Source organism: Carcharhinus amblyrhynchos, chromosome 5 (assembly GCF_965287045.1).
Source record: "Carcharhinus amblyrhynchos chromosome 5, sCarAmb.v2.hapA, whole genome shotgun sequence".
Classification (NCBI taxonomy): domain Eukaryota; kingdom Metazoa; phylum Chordata; class Chondrichthyes; order Carcharhiniformes; family Carcharhinidae; genus Carcharhinus; species Carcharhinus amblyrhynchos.
Genome location: NC_137328.1, coordinates 47,090,245 through 47,106,879, shown reverse-complemented (window position 1 = coordinate 47,106,879; position 16,635 = coordinate 47,090,245). Strand labels below are relative to the sequence as shown.

General features: G+C 42.9%; 1 protein-coding gene across 1 annotated transcript in view; it reads left to right on the top strand.

The window, feature by feature from the left end:
- The window catches only part of LOC145343432 (uncharacterized), a 62,971-nt gene that overhangs the window by 9,671 nt on the left and 36,665 nt on the right, over positions 1-16,635 (top strand). The window contains exon 3 of the mRNA XM_080189661.1: positions 10,455-10,512. Within this exon, the coding sequence (XP_080045787.1) occupies positions 10,455-10,512 (58 nt within the window). The remainder of the gene's footprint in view (positions 1-10,454; positions 10,513-16,635) is intronic.

Here is a 16,635-nt window from a genome sequence, read left to right as displayed (position 1 = left end):
ATAACAGAGGAAATCAAAACTCCAAGACACCTTTCTGCTTACTGACGTGACCACAGTTGAATCAGGTCTGTTTAAAATCAAACTTCCTCTTGTCTGTAACAGTAATTGAGAGCTCAAGAATAGGAAAATCCTATTTCAGTTTGACCAGAGTCCAAGTTATGAGACCAGTCAAATCCGATATAAAAGAGTCAATTGGAAGCTAAGAGGAAAACTTGGTGGCTGGAAGAAATTTTAAAACAAAAGAAACTTAGCACAGCAAATTCCTTTTTACCTGAAAATGCAATGTTTGATGCACAGATATTTGTTCAGCCAGGAAATTCAAACGATGTCAGTTTGGGTGGGATTCTCCAGCTACACTCACCCCAAAACTGGAGAATCAAAAAAGTTTATTTTATTAGCCACAAGTAAGGCTTACATTAACACTGCAATTAAGTTACTGTGAAAATCCCTTAGTCGCCATACTCTGGCACTTGTTTGGGTCAATGCACCTAACCAGACTGTGGAAGGAAACCGGAGCACTCAGAAGAAACCTCCGCAGCCACATGGAGAATGTGCAAACTCCACAAAGACAGTGACCCAAGCCAAGAATCAGACCCAAGTCCCTAGTGCTAACCACTTTGTCACCATCCCGCTCAAGGTCAATGACCTTTGCGTGGTCTACTCCTTGCCCACTACGATTCCCTTGGTGGGCGGGACAGGAGAATTCCCCCCTTTGGCAGCCCTTGGTACAGAATAGTTGAAAGCTGTAGCTACAGCGAGGCAGTTAAAATTACCCAGTAAAATCAGAAGATATGAACAGATCCAGTTATTGGTAGAAATTTGAATCTCATGTTACCAGTACAGCACATTAATGCAGAGCACAATTGTGACCCCTAGCCAATTTCAAGATGAAAAAGCTCAGGTTACATCTAGAATGTCAGGAGAGGATAATAGAGAGAAAAGGGAAGCTCAGGAAGGAAAGAGAAAGAGAGAGAAGAAGGGAACAGGAAAGGGAAGGAGAACTCCAGCTCTGAAAAATTGGAAATGGAGCTCACAGCTCAAAGGGTGAGAGAGCAGACAATTGGAAGCGTGAGGTAAAATCCCTCTCAGTAGCACCACTTATCCTTCTAACCAGGAACCATTCTCTGACACTCTCAAGTATGCTAGATTTATTCCCAAATTTGAACAGAGTGACATGGAATCAGTTTTTGCCACTTTTGAAAAAGTGGCAATACAGCTAAAATGACCTTCAGATAGCAGAGCATTTTTAAATTCATGGACTGCTGTCAGGGAAAACCCAAGAGGTCTACTCCGAGCTGCCTCTGCCTCCCAATGTGTGCTTAATTAGACATGGACTGAGGCTGTCATCCGAAGTGCCCAAGAGTTAGCCCAGAGGCACACTGCCATAATGCTCATCAAAAGCCAACCCAAGCTTACATTGAGTCTGAATGGCTAAAACAAATAGCAACCAATGGATAACATCCTCAAAAATCCAAGGCACTGACGATGGATTTTGTGAGCTAGTACTGTTAGAGAAATTCAAAAATTGCTTACCCGCCAACCATGAATACACCTAAAGGAACAGAAAATTCTCACAGCCAGGAATGCAGCCATCATGGTGGTCAGCTATGATCTTACCCATAGGTCTGGAAACTTGGGCAAATTCTTTCCAAACCATTCCCATGAGAATTGGAAAAATAAGTGGGGTGACCTAGATAGAAAAGGCCTTCCCACCCAGAAAATAACACATGAAAGGGTGCGAGAAATCCCCAGGCACCCTGAAAAGACAAGTCCCGGAGGCCGCAGTGTTCACATTACAACAAAATAGGCCATTCTAGACCTGAATGCTGGACACTGTGTGGCAAGCTAGTTAGTCTAGTTGGGCTTCATATGAGTAGTCCTTGAAGGATGCCCCAATGGGTGGTGCCACAGAACAGGTTGGGACAATTGCTCCAGATACTTACCCTTTAAAAGATGTGATACTGTGTTTTGTCTGAGCTGCACAAACTCCCAGTAAGCTTCTGAAGTTTTGTCCTTTCAGTAACAGTATCCCCTTATCCATCCCAAACATTAGGAAGTCCATGGTACTGCACTGGCATACAGTGGCCACTCAATCCTTAATCTTAAAAAGAAAATTACCCACCGTGTGTTTCCTGAAGGCCAAAGCACTGATGATTGCTGTGGGAGGAAGGTCCCATTTGCACTCCTCCATAAGGTCCACCAAGAATGTGACCTTATTTCTGGCCCTGTGACAGTAGTCCTAAATTACCATTAGCAGGGATTGATTTCCTCTTGGAAATGAGCAAGATGCTAGCCAGTGAAAGAAGAGAAGCCAATGCTAACCAGCAGAAATCTGCAGAGGGGCAGAAAGCTGGGGATGGTCCCAAGGCACAAAAGGAATAGCACTCATAGGCCTCGAGCTCATAGGTTGCAAGGCCATAGCCAAGCCAGTAAAATTTAAAGAGGTCCGGAAAAGGCTCCTAGAACCTAAAATAAATTTCCCAGGTAACCCCGATTAAATAGGGACCAGAGAAGTCATGCAGCAGGGGGAGATATAGTGAGGGAGATAACCCATTTGCCAAAGAGCTTGAGAGAAGGGTGATGATTATGCCTGGAAAGGATTTGTCTGATGTATAGCTAGCAGAAACTTTCTTTCTGATGGTTAATAGGGACCAAGGGGGAGTTCTTAGGTAGGTGAGTATATTGGAAGTGAGAGGCCTCCCCCAACCAAAAAGCAACCAAGAAGTGCAACTGGAACTGTCCCTCCACTTGAGGGAAAAAGTGTTCCAAGGAACATAGAACGAGGTAGGAGAGCACCACTCCCAAACCATTTGTTGACTTAACCAGTAGCTTTATGAAATTAAAATGTGGACTAGAAAAGTAGTAAAAAGTCTGACAACACCAGGTTTTAGTCCAACCGATTTATTTGATAGTAAACTCACAAGCTTTCGAGGGGACTCCCTCTTCGTCAGGTGAATGGAGAGTTCTGGCCTCGGACAGAGCATATAAAGCACAGACAGTTTAGAGATTACTGATTAGAATGCGAATCTTTACACCTAACCTGCTGTTCAAGTCCTAAAGTGGCTGACAATGTGTGTGGAAGGAGCACTGATCACAGGTCAAAGAGATGTGTATTGTCTCCAGACAGCACAGTGAGTGAGGTTTTACAAACCCAGGCAAGTCACGGGGGTTACAGATAGTGCGACATGAACCCAAGATCCCTGTTGAGACCATCCTCATGTGTGTGGAACTTGGCTATCAGTCTCTGCTGAGCGACTCTGCGCTGTCGTGTGTTGTGAAGGCCGCCTTGGAGAACGCTTACCTGAAGGTCAGAGGCTGAATGCCCGTGACCACTGAAGTGTTCGCCAACAGGAAGGGAACAGTCTTGCCTGGTGATTGTCGAGCGATGTTCATTCATCCGTTGTCGTAGTGTCTGCATGGTCTCCCCAATGTACCATGCTTCGGGACATCCTTTCTTGCAACGTATCAGGTAGACAATGTTGGCCGAGTTGCAAGAGTATTTACCGTGTACCTGGTGGATGGTATTCTCACGTGTGATGATGGTATCCATGTCGATGATCCGGCATGTCTTGCAGAGGTTGCTGTGGCAGGATTGTGTGGTGTTGTGGTCACTGTTCTCCTGAAGGCTGGGTAGTTTGCTGCGAACAATGGTCTGTTTGAGGTTGTGTGGTTGTCTGAAGGCAAGAAGTGGGGGTGTGGGGATGGCCCTGGCGAGATGTTCGTCTTCATCAATGATATGTTGAAGACTCCGGAGAAGATGTCGTAGCTTCTCCGCTCCGGGGAAGTACTGGACGACGAAGGGTACTCTGTCCACTGTGTCCCGTGTTTGTCTTCTGAGGAGATCGGAGATTGTTCACAGCAAACTACCCAGTCTGGGGGGGAGCGGGGGCGGGGGGGGGGGGGGGGGGGGTGTGGGGGGGGGGGTGGTTGGGCCTGTCGGAAAGTAAGCTTTAGCTTGGGTTGGGCCTGAGGAAAGGGTCAGATTGATTTGATTCGGGTTAGGACTCTAGGGGTGAGGAGCAGCAGTCGGGTTAGGATGCATGGGGGAAACCTGTGCCAGTGGGAGGGGAAAACAGACGACTGCTTAAAAAGAGGAAAATCAAAAATCAAAAACAACTTTCTGTTTACAAGTGGGTGATCACAAGATAAATCAAGGCTGTTTTAAATTCACCCTTCCCTAATCTATAACACACTATTGATGCACATTAAGACCTTAATTGATACAAAGCTCGTGCAGGAACATTAGTTTTTCATTCTAGCTACATGGCTAGTCTGTGTTATTTCAACCTGTGAAGAACAAATTGGAAACTGAACCTGACCAAGCACATGCTGCAAGAACAGGTTCATGTTTAGTGGTACTTTCCTATTCTTTTATAGATATAGGGTGGATCTTACCAAAAAAACCTCTAAGTGCCAAACAAGCATGAAAACGTGAGTGAATCACGCCCATTTTGGGGGTGAGCTCCCAGAAGCAATCGTATAGCACTTAGTCCAAAACAACAGGCAAAGTTTGTTTCATGCGAGTAGAGGGAATGGATGGATTCTTGCCAGGAAGCAGGCTGCTGGCTCTGAGGTGCAGAATTGCACATGCACCTTGATCTGTCAATATACTGTGTAAAATGTACACAGTCACTGAGAGATCTGTCATTCCCTGCACCCCCCCCTCAGATACTGTTCCCCCCTCATACCATCAGACATCACCCCCCCCCCCCCCCCCCAAAACAATCGCTGGCCTCTCTGGCCGATTGCTGGCCTCCCCGACATTCCTTGGCCAATTGCTGCCCCTTCAATGCTCTCACCGATTGCAGCCCGATGTTCGCACTGGCCGATCCCTGATACGGAGTAGTCCGTGCCTCCATGTCATTGCCCTGACCCCATCATTACCCCACCCCTCCCATTAGGCCCCACCCCTTGGCACTGCCCGGTTGGCATTTCCAGGGTGCTAGGCTAGTAGTCTCAGTATGCTCAGTAGGCAGTGCTATGATCCAAGGTTGGCAGTGCCATGTTGCCACCTGCCCAGCTTGCCCATGACCACCTGCCATGTCTCAATGACCTCTGGTCCCACCAGTGAGGCCATAACGTCTGGACCTCATTGAGGGACTTCTACCAATGAGGCTGTAAAGGAAAGTGAGCCCAGACAATTGCATCCTAGCCTCACTAATAGTATTTAAATTACTAAATGAATATTAAAATCAGCCTCACGCTATTCCTGGGTGCAAGGCTGATTACATCGGCAAAACGCGGCCAGTAAAATCGTGAGAGGCAAGAAAGCGGGCACAAAGCCAATTCTTCACCTCTTGTGCAATCTTACTGGCTCGCCACATTGATCAGTGTTATGAGCCAGGAAGATCATCCTGCATCCATCCAAAATAGAAAATAATGAATGGCATATTGAACATATTACAGCTGTTTCTAATCTCGTTGGCTGTAAATATTGGAAGTCTTTTAACCTGATTATTAAAGGAGCAGTTATGTATTTTTTGACAATGCATTATCATTTTACCCTGAGAAGTATAATAGGAAGAGTGTTGATGAATTGGGAATTAAGAATGAAAACTCAAGGGTGCAAAGGGCATTGATCAACATGGTACCCAGGACAAAGAAAGACAGGCTTGCATTTTCATAACCACAGGACATCCCAAACACTTTGCAGCTAATAAAGAGCTTTTTTATCGAGTGTCCTCTGTTGTAATGTAGAAAAAGTGGCAGCAAATTTGAACAAAGTAAGCTCCCATAAACAGCAATGTGATAATTGTGCTAATGTGAATCCTTTAAGGGGGCAAGGAGGGCCACAAATATTAGTCAAAATCATTCCTGTTCAATCCACAATGAGCTGTCTTCAAATTTACTATGCTGGTGACAAGGAAAGTCCATGTTAATCATTGGGAAATCGGAGGGGTGGGGGAGGAGGAGAGAGTTCATCGAAGCTAAGGTACAGATGCCTTAAAAATGTCTTTAATCAAGAAGATTTAGCCATTTGATCCAGAAGTTGAGAGCTGGGAGGTCAATACACAAAAAATGTAAGATAGGGTGAGAGACAAAAAATTGGGTTAAATTTTTTGTGCATTCCTGCCTGCTTCATTCTGCACCATGCTTACAAATGATCCTTCCCCTTGCAGGGGAAATATGCGTAATTTATGCACTGGCACGTTTCTCCCCTTCACTGCAATTCAGCTCCCACTCTTGGTGCTGGACTCCCCTTCTCAGGATCTGTTGTGCCCTCATGCGGGCTGCTCTATGTAGAAGCTGCTTCCGTGCTTTCTTTGTAGCCTTATTTCTTTGTAGCTAATGAGATCACAGCAGAGGAAAAATGAAGCGTGATACCATACGCAGTCTGTGGCCCACAAACGTACAGTATATTGAGGAGCCTAACATCTCCTGACGCTCCAGACATTTTGACCAGATAGTGAAATTGGTCAAAAATCATTTTAACCCCCAACCTCCAATCATCATGTTGACGTGTAAATTTCATTCCATTGCCAGGAACCCAGGAGATACCATCTCGGGATTCATGGCCAGAATGAAAGAGATAGCAGAGCACTGAAATTTGGCCCCACCTTGGAGGCCAGGTTAAGATATGGTTTGATCTGTGGAATTGGAAGCCTCACAACACAAAAGAAGCTGCTGGCTGAGCTAAAACCTTTTTGGAAATAGCCATAGGGATGGCCCAGGGGACTGAATGCACTGAGCAATGCACAATTGAACTGCAAGGCGTGCCTAACAGGGTGATCTGTTTGTGGTGGGAAGCAGCTTCTACATAGAACAGCCTGTGTGAGGGCACAACAGATCCTGAGAAGCAGAGTCCAGCACCAAGAGTGGGAGCTCAATTGCAGCGAGGGGAAGAAACGTATCGGTGCATAAATTACACATATTTCCCCTGCAAAGGAAGGGTCATTTGTAAGCATGGTGCAGAATGAAACAGACAAGAATGCACAAAAAAAAATTAACCCAATGTTTTGTTTCCCACCCTATCTTACAGGCTCACCATGCTAATGGACCAATGACAAGTTAATAAGATCGCAACCAAAAACTTGAATTGCACGGTACCCAGTGTTGTCAAAAGTTAGGAGGGCGATGATGATATGTGAGGATGATGTGTTATTGTAGGGTGCTCATGTTATAGGGCCACCTAGGGGCAATGGCTTTTATTACAGAAATTGCATGATGCACACCCCGTACTAAGTCAGATGAAAGCACTAGTCCAAAGTTATATTTGGTGGCCATGCAGAGAAATCAAAAGAATGGTCAGCCAGTGTCCAAGTTATGAAGACCAGCAGTCATTGCTGCCACTGACGAATATGCATCTGTGGAAGTGGCTGAGTAAGAAGTCTCACAACACCAGATTAAAGTTCAACAAGTTTATATTAACTTGTTGGACTTTAACCTGGTGTTGTGAGACTTTTAACTGTGCTTACCCCAGTCCAATGCCAGCATCTCTACAAAATAGCTGAGTCAGTTGTGATGAAGATTGCACATAGACTTTGCAGGACTGTTCGTGAGGCATATGTTCCTCATCTTGGTTGATGCAAATTCATAAAGGCTGGATGTCCAATTGATAATGTCTACAATGACTGCAGTCACAATTGACAATTTTTGGCAGATTGTTGCCATCCATGATATCCTGGAAGTCTTAGTGCCAGACAATGGCATAGCATTTACAGTGGAGAAATTTCAAAAATTTGTCAGGTCAAACACGCCATGTTTGGTCAGCCCGTACCATCCAGCTTCTAATGGCTTAGCAGAATGAGCTGTACAAGCATTTAAAGCAACCGTGAAAAGCTAAGTTCAAAGGCCACTCTATAGGGTTGGCTAGTTTCTTGTTATTGTATAATAATAACACGCGGAATGTTTTCACAGGGGTTATGCCAGCTGAATTATTAGTAGAACACCGCCTACAAACCACTTGGATTTGGTATTTTCAGACTTGACAGAGAAGGTGGAGGCTGGGTAAACGTCCCAGAAAGAAAATTTGAAATTTGATTTGAGAAAAAAGGGACAGAATATTCCAGGTCGATGATTTAATTCTGACCAGAAATTTTGGTGAAGAACTGACATGCGTGACTGGCAAAATTGTGGAAAGAACGGGACCAGTCTCATATGTTGTTGGTCACAGTATAAAAAAAGTGAATCATTTGAGGAAAGGAGTTGGGCTTGATACAAAGGACCAACACAAGTTCTGCAGTGGACTTATGTAAGCCAGATACTGAATCAGGAATATCTGCGGTTAATGTGGACTCAAGGCAATCAGCAGTTTCCAAAGCTGAGGAAGTAGAAGCACTGAGGAAGATGTTGACCCCAGATTAATGAGTACCCTTTTTGCATCTGCCTGCCCAGACTCTTTGGTCACTGAATGACTAGAGGCTTTGACCTCTCTAAACTTTGTGGATGGCAATAGTTTGGAGTCATAAACCAAAATGTTATCACCACACCCACCCCAGAATCGGGGCAAGTGTGGCTCGCAGAACAGAATTCTCCATTGGCTTTGGGTGGGATTTTACGAGCCTTAGCCAAGCGAGCTCGTAAAATACCAGCCATAATCTGCAGTTCATTGCTAATCTGGACTTTACCCCTTGTTGTTACACTCCTTGTATGATTTTGTGATGTTACTTATCATGTTCATAAGGGTAATCTAGTATATGAATACTGAGGAAAATTTTGCCTGTTATCCTTTGAAAACTAGGGACATTCATTTGTTTATAATGGAATGCATCCCTCAGTGTATTCCTTTAATTACTTCAAGTTTAAATCATAGATTTGATCTTACAATATAGACACAAAATAGAGGTTTAGTATCCATAAAGAACTTGAGGGTGCTAGGGAGTGGATAGGTTTTGTGGCATTATCTGTTTTATTTTTGTAATCCGTTCATTTATAATGGTTTATATGATGTGGTATTCTTTATTCTTGTTCTATCTTGTTAATATGAGTAATACCACTACAAGCTGGAGAGTGGGTGTTTTGGTGCAGAGGTTGTGGGTATGGCCCAATGAGTCCTCATAGCTGGTGAGGGAACTGCCCCCCCCACCCCCAAAACTATTGATTTCATGAAGTTTGTTCCTGTATTTTTGTTAATTTGGGTGTTGATGAATCTCCGATGGACCCCTGTAAAGGTGCAGACACAGCACATATCCGGGGAAAATACATTGTTTTGTATCATTGGCACCCCTGATATAGCTGGAGATGGGTAAGTATTGTAAGAAGGGGCTTCCCTCTGGTGTCATGTACTGAGCTGAACTCAGCTAATGCAAAGACTTGCAAAAGACAGTATGCAGTCAAAGATGATCTTTATTGACCATTATGCATTGGAAGAGACACAGCTGGGAGACTCCAACTTGAGTGGTACAGTACATGTGTAAAACAGAAATACTTTTTCGAAGGTTGGGCAGGAGAAAGAAACCTATCATTCAAACTGGATGATCCAATTACATCAGTGCATTATTTATCTTGGTCAATAGCATTCTACTTTTTAGCAGAATTGGGAATTCATTGATCAACCAGACCCAGAAGTTCTCCCCCTCTACACCATTGCCTAACAACCTTACCTACACATATCTGGTAGGTTCAAGGATTGCCCTCACCACCTGCAAACCATGGGAATGGAAAGGGAGTCATTTCCCCCTGCGTGCTAGCTATCCTTATCAGTAGAAGCTGAATGTTTCCATTTACTGCAACTAGAAGCTAAATACGTGCATTCTTTTTAAGCCTTGGCAACTTGCAGCTACATGGTTTGCTACTGATAATAGAGAATATATTCTGTACCTTATTATTTCCAAAGAATGTGTCCTGAGTAGTTCTGCTCGTTTCCCATTATGCTTTGGGACAGGCTGCATCTTGGCCAAAGTTAACAAGACATTTGAAACTACATTTTAAATCTACAATACTTATTCAAAATTCACTACCATTGATTATATATGTGTCTATTCAGGCAAAACCTTTGCATTATATATATAAATATATAAAATATATATGAGGCACTTTGTGATTCTTTATGGTATATATAAGGCATACTGTGATCTCTACTCTAAACCCTTCTACAGTTTGCTTAGATGTGTGCTTAGACATGGTGTGAGAAGCATCGGCTGATCAACTTTTTTTATACTTGTATCTCCTTGGCTGAATATGCAATACCTACTTTAAAAATCCTGAAATGTAAGTTACATGGTTCTATCCCTAGTATCCTATAAGCAAGGGTATGCATCGATATGCAATGTATTCATGACTTTATCTTATTATCCTGCTATCCCCCAATTTCTGAAACATCCTTTCATTGTTTGTATCTTTGGAGGCACCATTTGTAATAAATAATGAATAATCCAAACCTATTGCATTGGTGCCCTCTTGTCTCTTTCTGTACGTATATGTGCAAAAATGATAATGCTGTACTGCACCAATCTTTGGGGGTTTGTGTTGTTTGTAAAAATGGGAAAACTAAAGTGTCATGGTATCTTTTTCAGTCAATGGACATCCAAATGACAACATTTCAGTGGTGCAGCACTCCCTCAATACTGGAAAGTAAGCCTTGATTTTTGTACTTAAATCAAAGAGTTGGGCCGGAACCTACAACTTCTTAAATAATTCTAGCAAATGTTGGAATTGTATGCCTGAGAAGTGTGAGCAAGAAGAATACTGGTTAATGGCACAAAGTGGCTGACAGCAGGCTCTATGATCACTCAATTCTTAATTACAGACTCTGGTTGAGGATCAGAGCTTACCTGAAAACACACTGAGCTTCTACAGCAGAAAGCTGATCTTGCATGACATTGCATGGCTTCTGCTTCTGCTGAAATGGAAGCTGAGATACTAGCCATCAGATGCCACATCATTGATGTGTCTGCAATTGCACTAATGGAGTTGGCCTCTGTTTCTATACTTTAAAGGCTGAATTCTATGCTCTTCTCAAAGCCCAGTACCAAGAATAAATGGAATTCTCTGTATGGATAGACGATTATCATCTCAGGCCACCTGCAATAGTCTTGTTGCCTGGCATAGCCTGGCAGCCATTTGTACCTGGCTTCTCATCACATGTAGATCTGCCTTTAAGTATTCAGTATGTCAATGTTATGTTCTTCTCCTTGACATAAATGTTCCAATCAGACATTGAAAATTGGCGAAGCAATAATATGGGTTCTTTATTTGAAGGTAAGGCTATATACAGTGGGAGTTAACTGGCGGCCTAAGTATAATACATTTGACTTCCACTGCTGCTTTTATAAACTGACCTCAAGTCATAGGATTAATGCATCGTATCCTGATGAGTTGGTAGTGATTGACAGCAGTTTAAGATACACCACCTTAAAGGTACATGTACCTCATATCACAACAGTCAGTATTCGAGTAGGTGGCTGTGAGTCTGAGAGTGAATAAAGTGTTTATTCTGTCTCACTGTCTTTCTTCCACCTTTCGCTCTTCCACCACTGCCTGCCCAAGTGTTGGTGTTTTGGTGAGTGAGGTGGGGAAAAGCAAGTGGTGCATGAAAGTGCTTCTATCATCTGAAACTTGTAAATCAGAAGAGACTGTGGGATGAAGGAGGAGGTGTGATGTGAGGAGGAAACAAAGAGGAGAATAATGCTATTTTGTACAATTTCAGTCCCTCACCTTCCACCAACAAGGTAAGGATGCACACCCATGGTGATCCTTCTCTGGTTAGGTCCTGCTGTCTCTAGTTATGTACCTTCTTGTTCTGCAGTAGTCAGGGAAATGTATTCTGGAGTGTGGTGCAATCTGATTTGATTGTATGGTTTAGATAATTAAGTAATTGGCAACATGTGTAAGCATTGAGATATGTGTGGAAATTGTGACACTGTATGAGGGTGAAGAGAAGCTGTCAGTTTTAAATATAAGGCATGGTTGACAGAGGTTGTTGTTAAATGAGTCACGGGGAGTGGTGCATTGAGTGATGTATGATGCTAGTGCTGCAGTTGGTGGGGTATGGCATTTGAAGCTACATTCATTTTTCATTTTATTTATTTGTTTATGGGATGGGAGTGTTGTTGGCTAGGCCATCATTTATTGCCCATCCCTAATTGTCCTTGAGAAGATGATGGTGAGCCATCTTCTTGAACCGCTGCAGTCCATGTGGTATAGGTATACCAACAGTGCTATTAGGAAGAGAATTGCAGAATTTTGACCTAGTGATAGTGAAGTAGCAGCGATATAGTTCCTAGATAGGATATTATGTGACTTGGGAAGAAAGTTGGTAATGTTCCCATGTATCTTGTCCTTCTATTTGGTAGAGTTTGCAGTTTGGGAGGAAAATAAAGTCACGGAACATATTGCACAATGTATCAATGTCCTCAGGGCTGCATTCCTACATTGACAACCAAGGCTATCTCGTCCTAATTTCTTTGTAAAGTTTGTCTGGATGGCCTCCATGCACTCTATGGATAGTTGATATAGTTCCTCCCCATGTCCTGTACCAAGGTTTCCACTGCAACAAAGAAAATTCTTAGATTCTGCTGTCTGTTACATTGTGCCATAATTGAGTGTTTACAGGATCAATATCAGGACTTCACAATTTCCAGCAGCTGCTCCAGCAACAATGAACCTCCCCTTTAAGTCGAGCCGGATATCATTAAGTTGTGATTCTGTATTCCTATATACTTATCAGGAAAGACCACACCAACTGGGTCTCATTTCACTTGACAAATGAAGGCTGAAGAGTGACCTAATAGAGGTCTTTAAGATTTTACAAGTTATGAAAAGAATGGATTCAGATGTTTCTTTTTCTAGGGAAGCGAATGGCCAGAGGCTATCAATAAGATAGTCACCAAGAAATCGGTAAGAAATCTCACAACACCAGGTTAAAGTCCAACAAGTTTATTTGGAATCACGAGCTTTCGGAGTGCTGCTCCTTCATTAGGTGAGTGAAGATAGGTTCACAAATGTGGCATATATAGGCAAAGACACAATTTAAGTTTGGAATCAAGTCGTTGCAGGTGCAAACAGCGTATGTGGAGAGAGATAATCACAGATAAAGAACTGTCTCAAGCCAGGACAGTTAGTATGATTTTGTGAACCAAGGCAGTATGGTGGGGGTAACAAGTATTGTGACATGAACCTAACATCCTGGTTGAGGCCACCCTCATGCACGCATAAGTTTTTAAAGTTTCAAGTTTATTTATTAGTGTCACAAGTAGGCTTACATTAACACTGCAATGAAGTTGCTGTGAAAATCCCCAGGTCGCCACACTCTGGTGCCTGTTTGAGTACATTTAGGGAGAATTTAGCATGGCCAATGCATCTAACCAGCACATCTTTTGGACTGTGGGAGAAAACTGGAGCACCCGGAGCAAAGCCATGCAGATACAGTTAGGACACGCAGACTCCACACAGACAGTGACCCAAGTGAACCCAGGTTCCTGGCGCTGAGGCAGCAATGCTAATCACTGCACCACCATGCCAGGCTATCAATTTTTGCTCGGCGATTCTGTGTTCTCCTGTGTCCTGAAGGCTGCCTTGGAGAAATTTTCCGAAGATTGGCGGCTGAATGTCCTTTACTACTGAAGTGCTCCCTGACTGGAAGGGAACACTCCTGCCTGGCAATTGTTGTGTGTGTCTGTTCATCCATTGTCATAGCATCTGCATAGTCTCGGCGATGTACCACGCCTCAAGACATCCTTTCCTGCAGTGTATGAGGTAGACAACGTCAGCCGAGTCGCCTAAGTATATACCGTGTACTTGGTGGGTGGTGTTCTCACATGTGATAGTAGTAGCCATGTCGATGATCCGGCACATCTTGCAGAGGTAGCTATGGTAGGGCTGTATGCTGTCATGGTCACTGTTTTCCTGAAGGCTGGGTAGTCACCTGCAAACAATAGTCTGTTTGAGGTTGGGCAGTTGATTGAAGGCAAATAGTGGGGGTGTGGGGTTGGCCTTGGTGAGATGTTCATCTTCATCGATGACATGTTGAAGGCTTCGAAGGAGATATCATAGTTTCTCTGCTCCGGAGAAGTACTGGACAACAGAGGGTACTCCGTAGATCATGTCCCATGTTTGTCTTCTGAGGAGGTTGGAATAGTTTTTCGCTGTGGCACCTTGGAGCTGTCAATCGATGAGTCGAGCGCTGTATCCTGTTTTTAAAGGGCATCTTTCAGCAAGTGTAGGTGTCTGTTGTGTTCCTCCTCGTCTGAGCACATCCTGTGTATACGGAGGGCTTGTCTATAGCGATGGTTTATTTAACATGTTTAGGGTGAAGGCTGGAGAAGTGGAGATCATGAGATTATCTGTGGGGTTACGGTAGAGTGAGGTGCTGAGGTGTCCGTCCTTGATGGAGATGCATGTGTCCAAGAATGCAACCGATTCTGCAGAGTTGTCTATGGTGAGTCTGATGTGGGATGGAAGAAATCCAATAGAGGATTCAGAAGAAATTACTTTACCCAAAGGTGAGAATGTGGAACTTGCTAGGAACTGGGTGAAATAAAATTGTTGGGAGACATTTAATGAAAAGCAAGACAAATATGTAACAGAATTAAAAGGTGATGCTGATAGATTCATGTAAAAATCTATACATATGAAGTAAAAGTTACCTTTTGTATTTGAAGTATCATTTGCCTGTTGATTAATGTTTAATTTGCATTGGATCTGATTCATGTTAAAGTTAAAAGTTACAAAAAGTGCAATTTTTTGATAATTTGTTCATTTGGGAGTCATTTAATAAATTTGGTTATCTTGGTTTATGGTTCCTCCACAGGGATTATAACAGATATTTTAACTTAAAGGTATTGCCAAGGACACTTGCTCCATGTAATCAGTAAGACAGGGAAGGTATTTTCTGAGTTTAATAGTACATTGATTTATGATTTTGTAAAAGAGCCAAGGGGAGCCAACATCTTGAATTTGGTTTGCATTATAAGAAAAATCTATCCTCTAATACGCAGGTAGGTGAGACAGTGATTGCAGTATGACCACATCTGACAGTAAAATAATTGGAGAAGTTATTAAAGCACAAATGAAATTGCCAATTATTTTTAAGGGGACGAACATTGTGCCCTGGACCAGTCTTGTTAGAGAGAGCCAAACGGGTTTGAATATGACTAAGACAGTGGTGTTCCTTCAAGCAAGCGATTTTGACCACATGTGAACAAAATGTATATCCAACCAAAGCAAATGGGACTGCCAAGCAACATAATGAAAATAATCGGTCACTTAAGGCCATGAAGGAATATGGTGCAGAATTATCATGAATTCTATATCAAAATATATGCTAGGGGTTTTAAAAAGATATTGGGTGGAATTTTTACCAAAATATTCTCAGCATCATAACGGCAAGAAAAAAAGAGTCTGATGCTGTGTGAACTTGCAAACATCGAGGGGAAGGGGGAAGAAAAATTCCAATTCGTCCAGGCCCACAAGAAGTACTGTCTGTTATATTCTTATGCTAACATAGAATATTCACAGAGTCTGCTGAGGTAAGCAAAACATTAATTTTATTGGAACATCTCTTAATATGTCTACATCTTCCCACGAGACCTATAAGAGAGAGCAAGATCGTGAGACATTGTATCACTTCCTGTGATGATGCATGTTGTGTCCCATAAGCATGTCACACAGTTAGAATTAATCCGACAACATGGTGAAATCACTTTCTCCAAAGTTGTCCGCACCTTTATTGCAGCTGTTGGCTTCCCAGTGGCCCAGGAAACCCAAATAGCCATAGATAAACCTGCCAAGCACTTCAGAATTTATTTCTCCAATACTTACAGCCCTGCCTTCAGCTGCCTAGGTCCCAAGTTCTGATATTTCCTCACGAAACCTCTTTTCTCCACCTCCTTCTTCCTTGAAGACATTCCTTCAGAGCTACCTCTCTCACCAACTCTCTCTTACCAACTTGGTCATCTGAACATAAGAACATAAGAAATAGGAGCAGGAGTAGGCCATCTAGCCCTTTGAGCCTGCCCCGCCGTTCAATAAGATCGTGGCTGATCTGAAGTGGATCAGTTCCACTTTCCTGCTTTCTCCCTTAATTCCCTTGTCTGTCAAAAACCTATCTACACGTGACTTAAATATATTTAGCAAGGTAGCCTCCACCACTTCAATGGGCAGTGAATTCCAGAGATCTGCCTAAATATCTCCTTATGTGACTTGGTGTCATTTTATTTTGTCACCTTCTGTAAATGCCTCAAGACACTTCATTATGTTAAATCACTGTATAATTAGAAGTTGATGTTGTCTTGACAGAAATTTTGCTCAGATCCAGCAACAGGTTTCTCATCATGTAAGTGAGATAATAACAATGATAAATATATGTTTAACTATATGAAAGTTTATGAAAAATACTTATGTTGTGTTACAGGTGTCCAAAGAATATTTTATAGAATATAGGGCGGAATTTTCCAAAGTTGGCAGAGTGGCACAGGGGGTGGAAAAATGACAAGGAAGCTGCCAGCCCCAAAGACAGCTTTCCCCACTGTGTTGTTCAGCTTTGGTGGGGGTGGGGGCAATTAGCAACATAAGGCACATTTTGGGACTCCCACGGGATTTCCCACTCCCATTGCTCATCTTGTTCCCCCACAAACGGGAGTGGAAAAACCCCCCATATTTTTTAATGTGAAGCAGGTGTTGCTGGTTTGGCCAGAATTTATTACCTATCCCTAATTTCCCTGGAGAAGTTAGTGGTGAGTCTCCTTTTCGGATCAC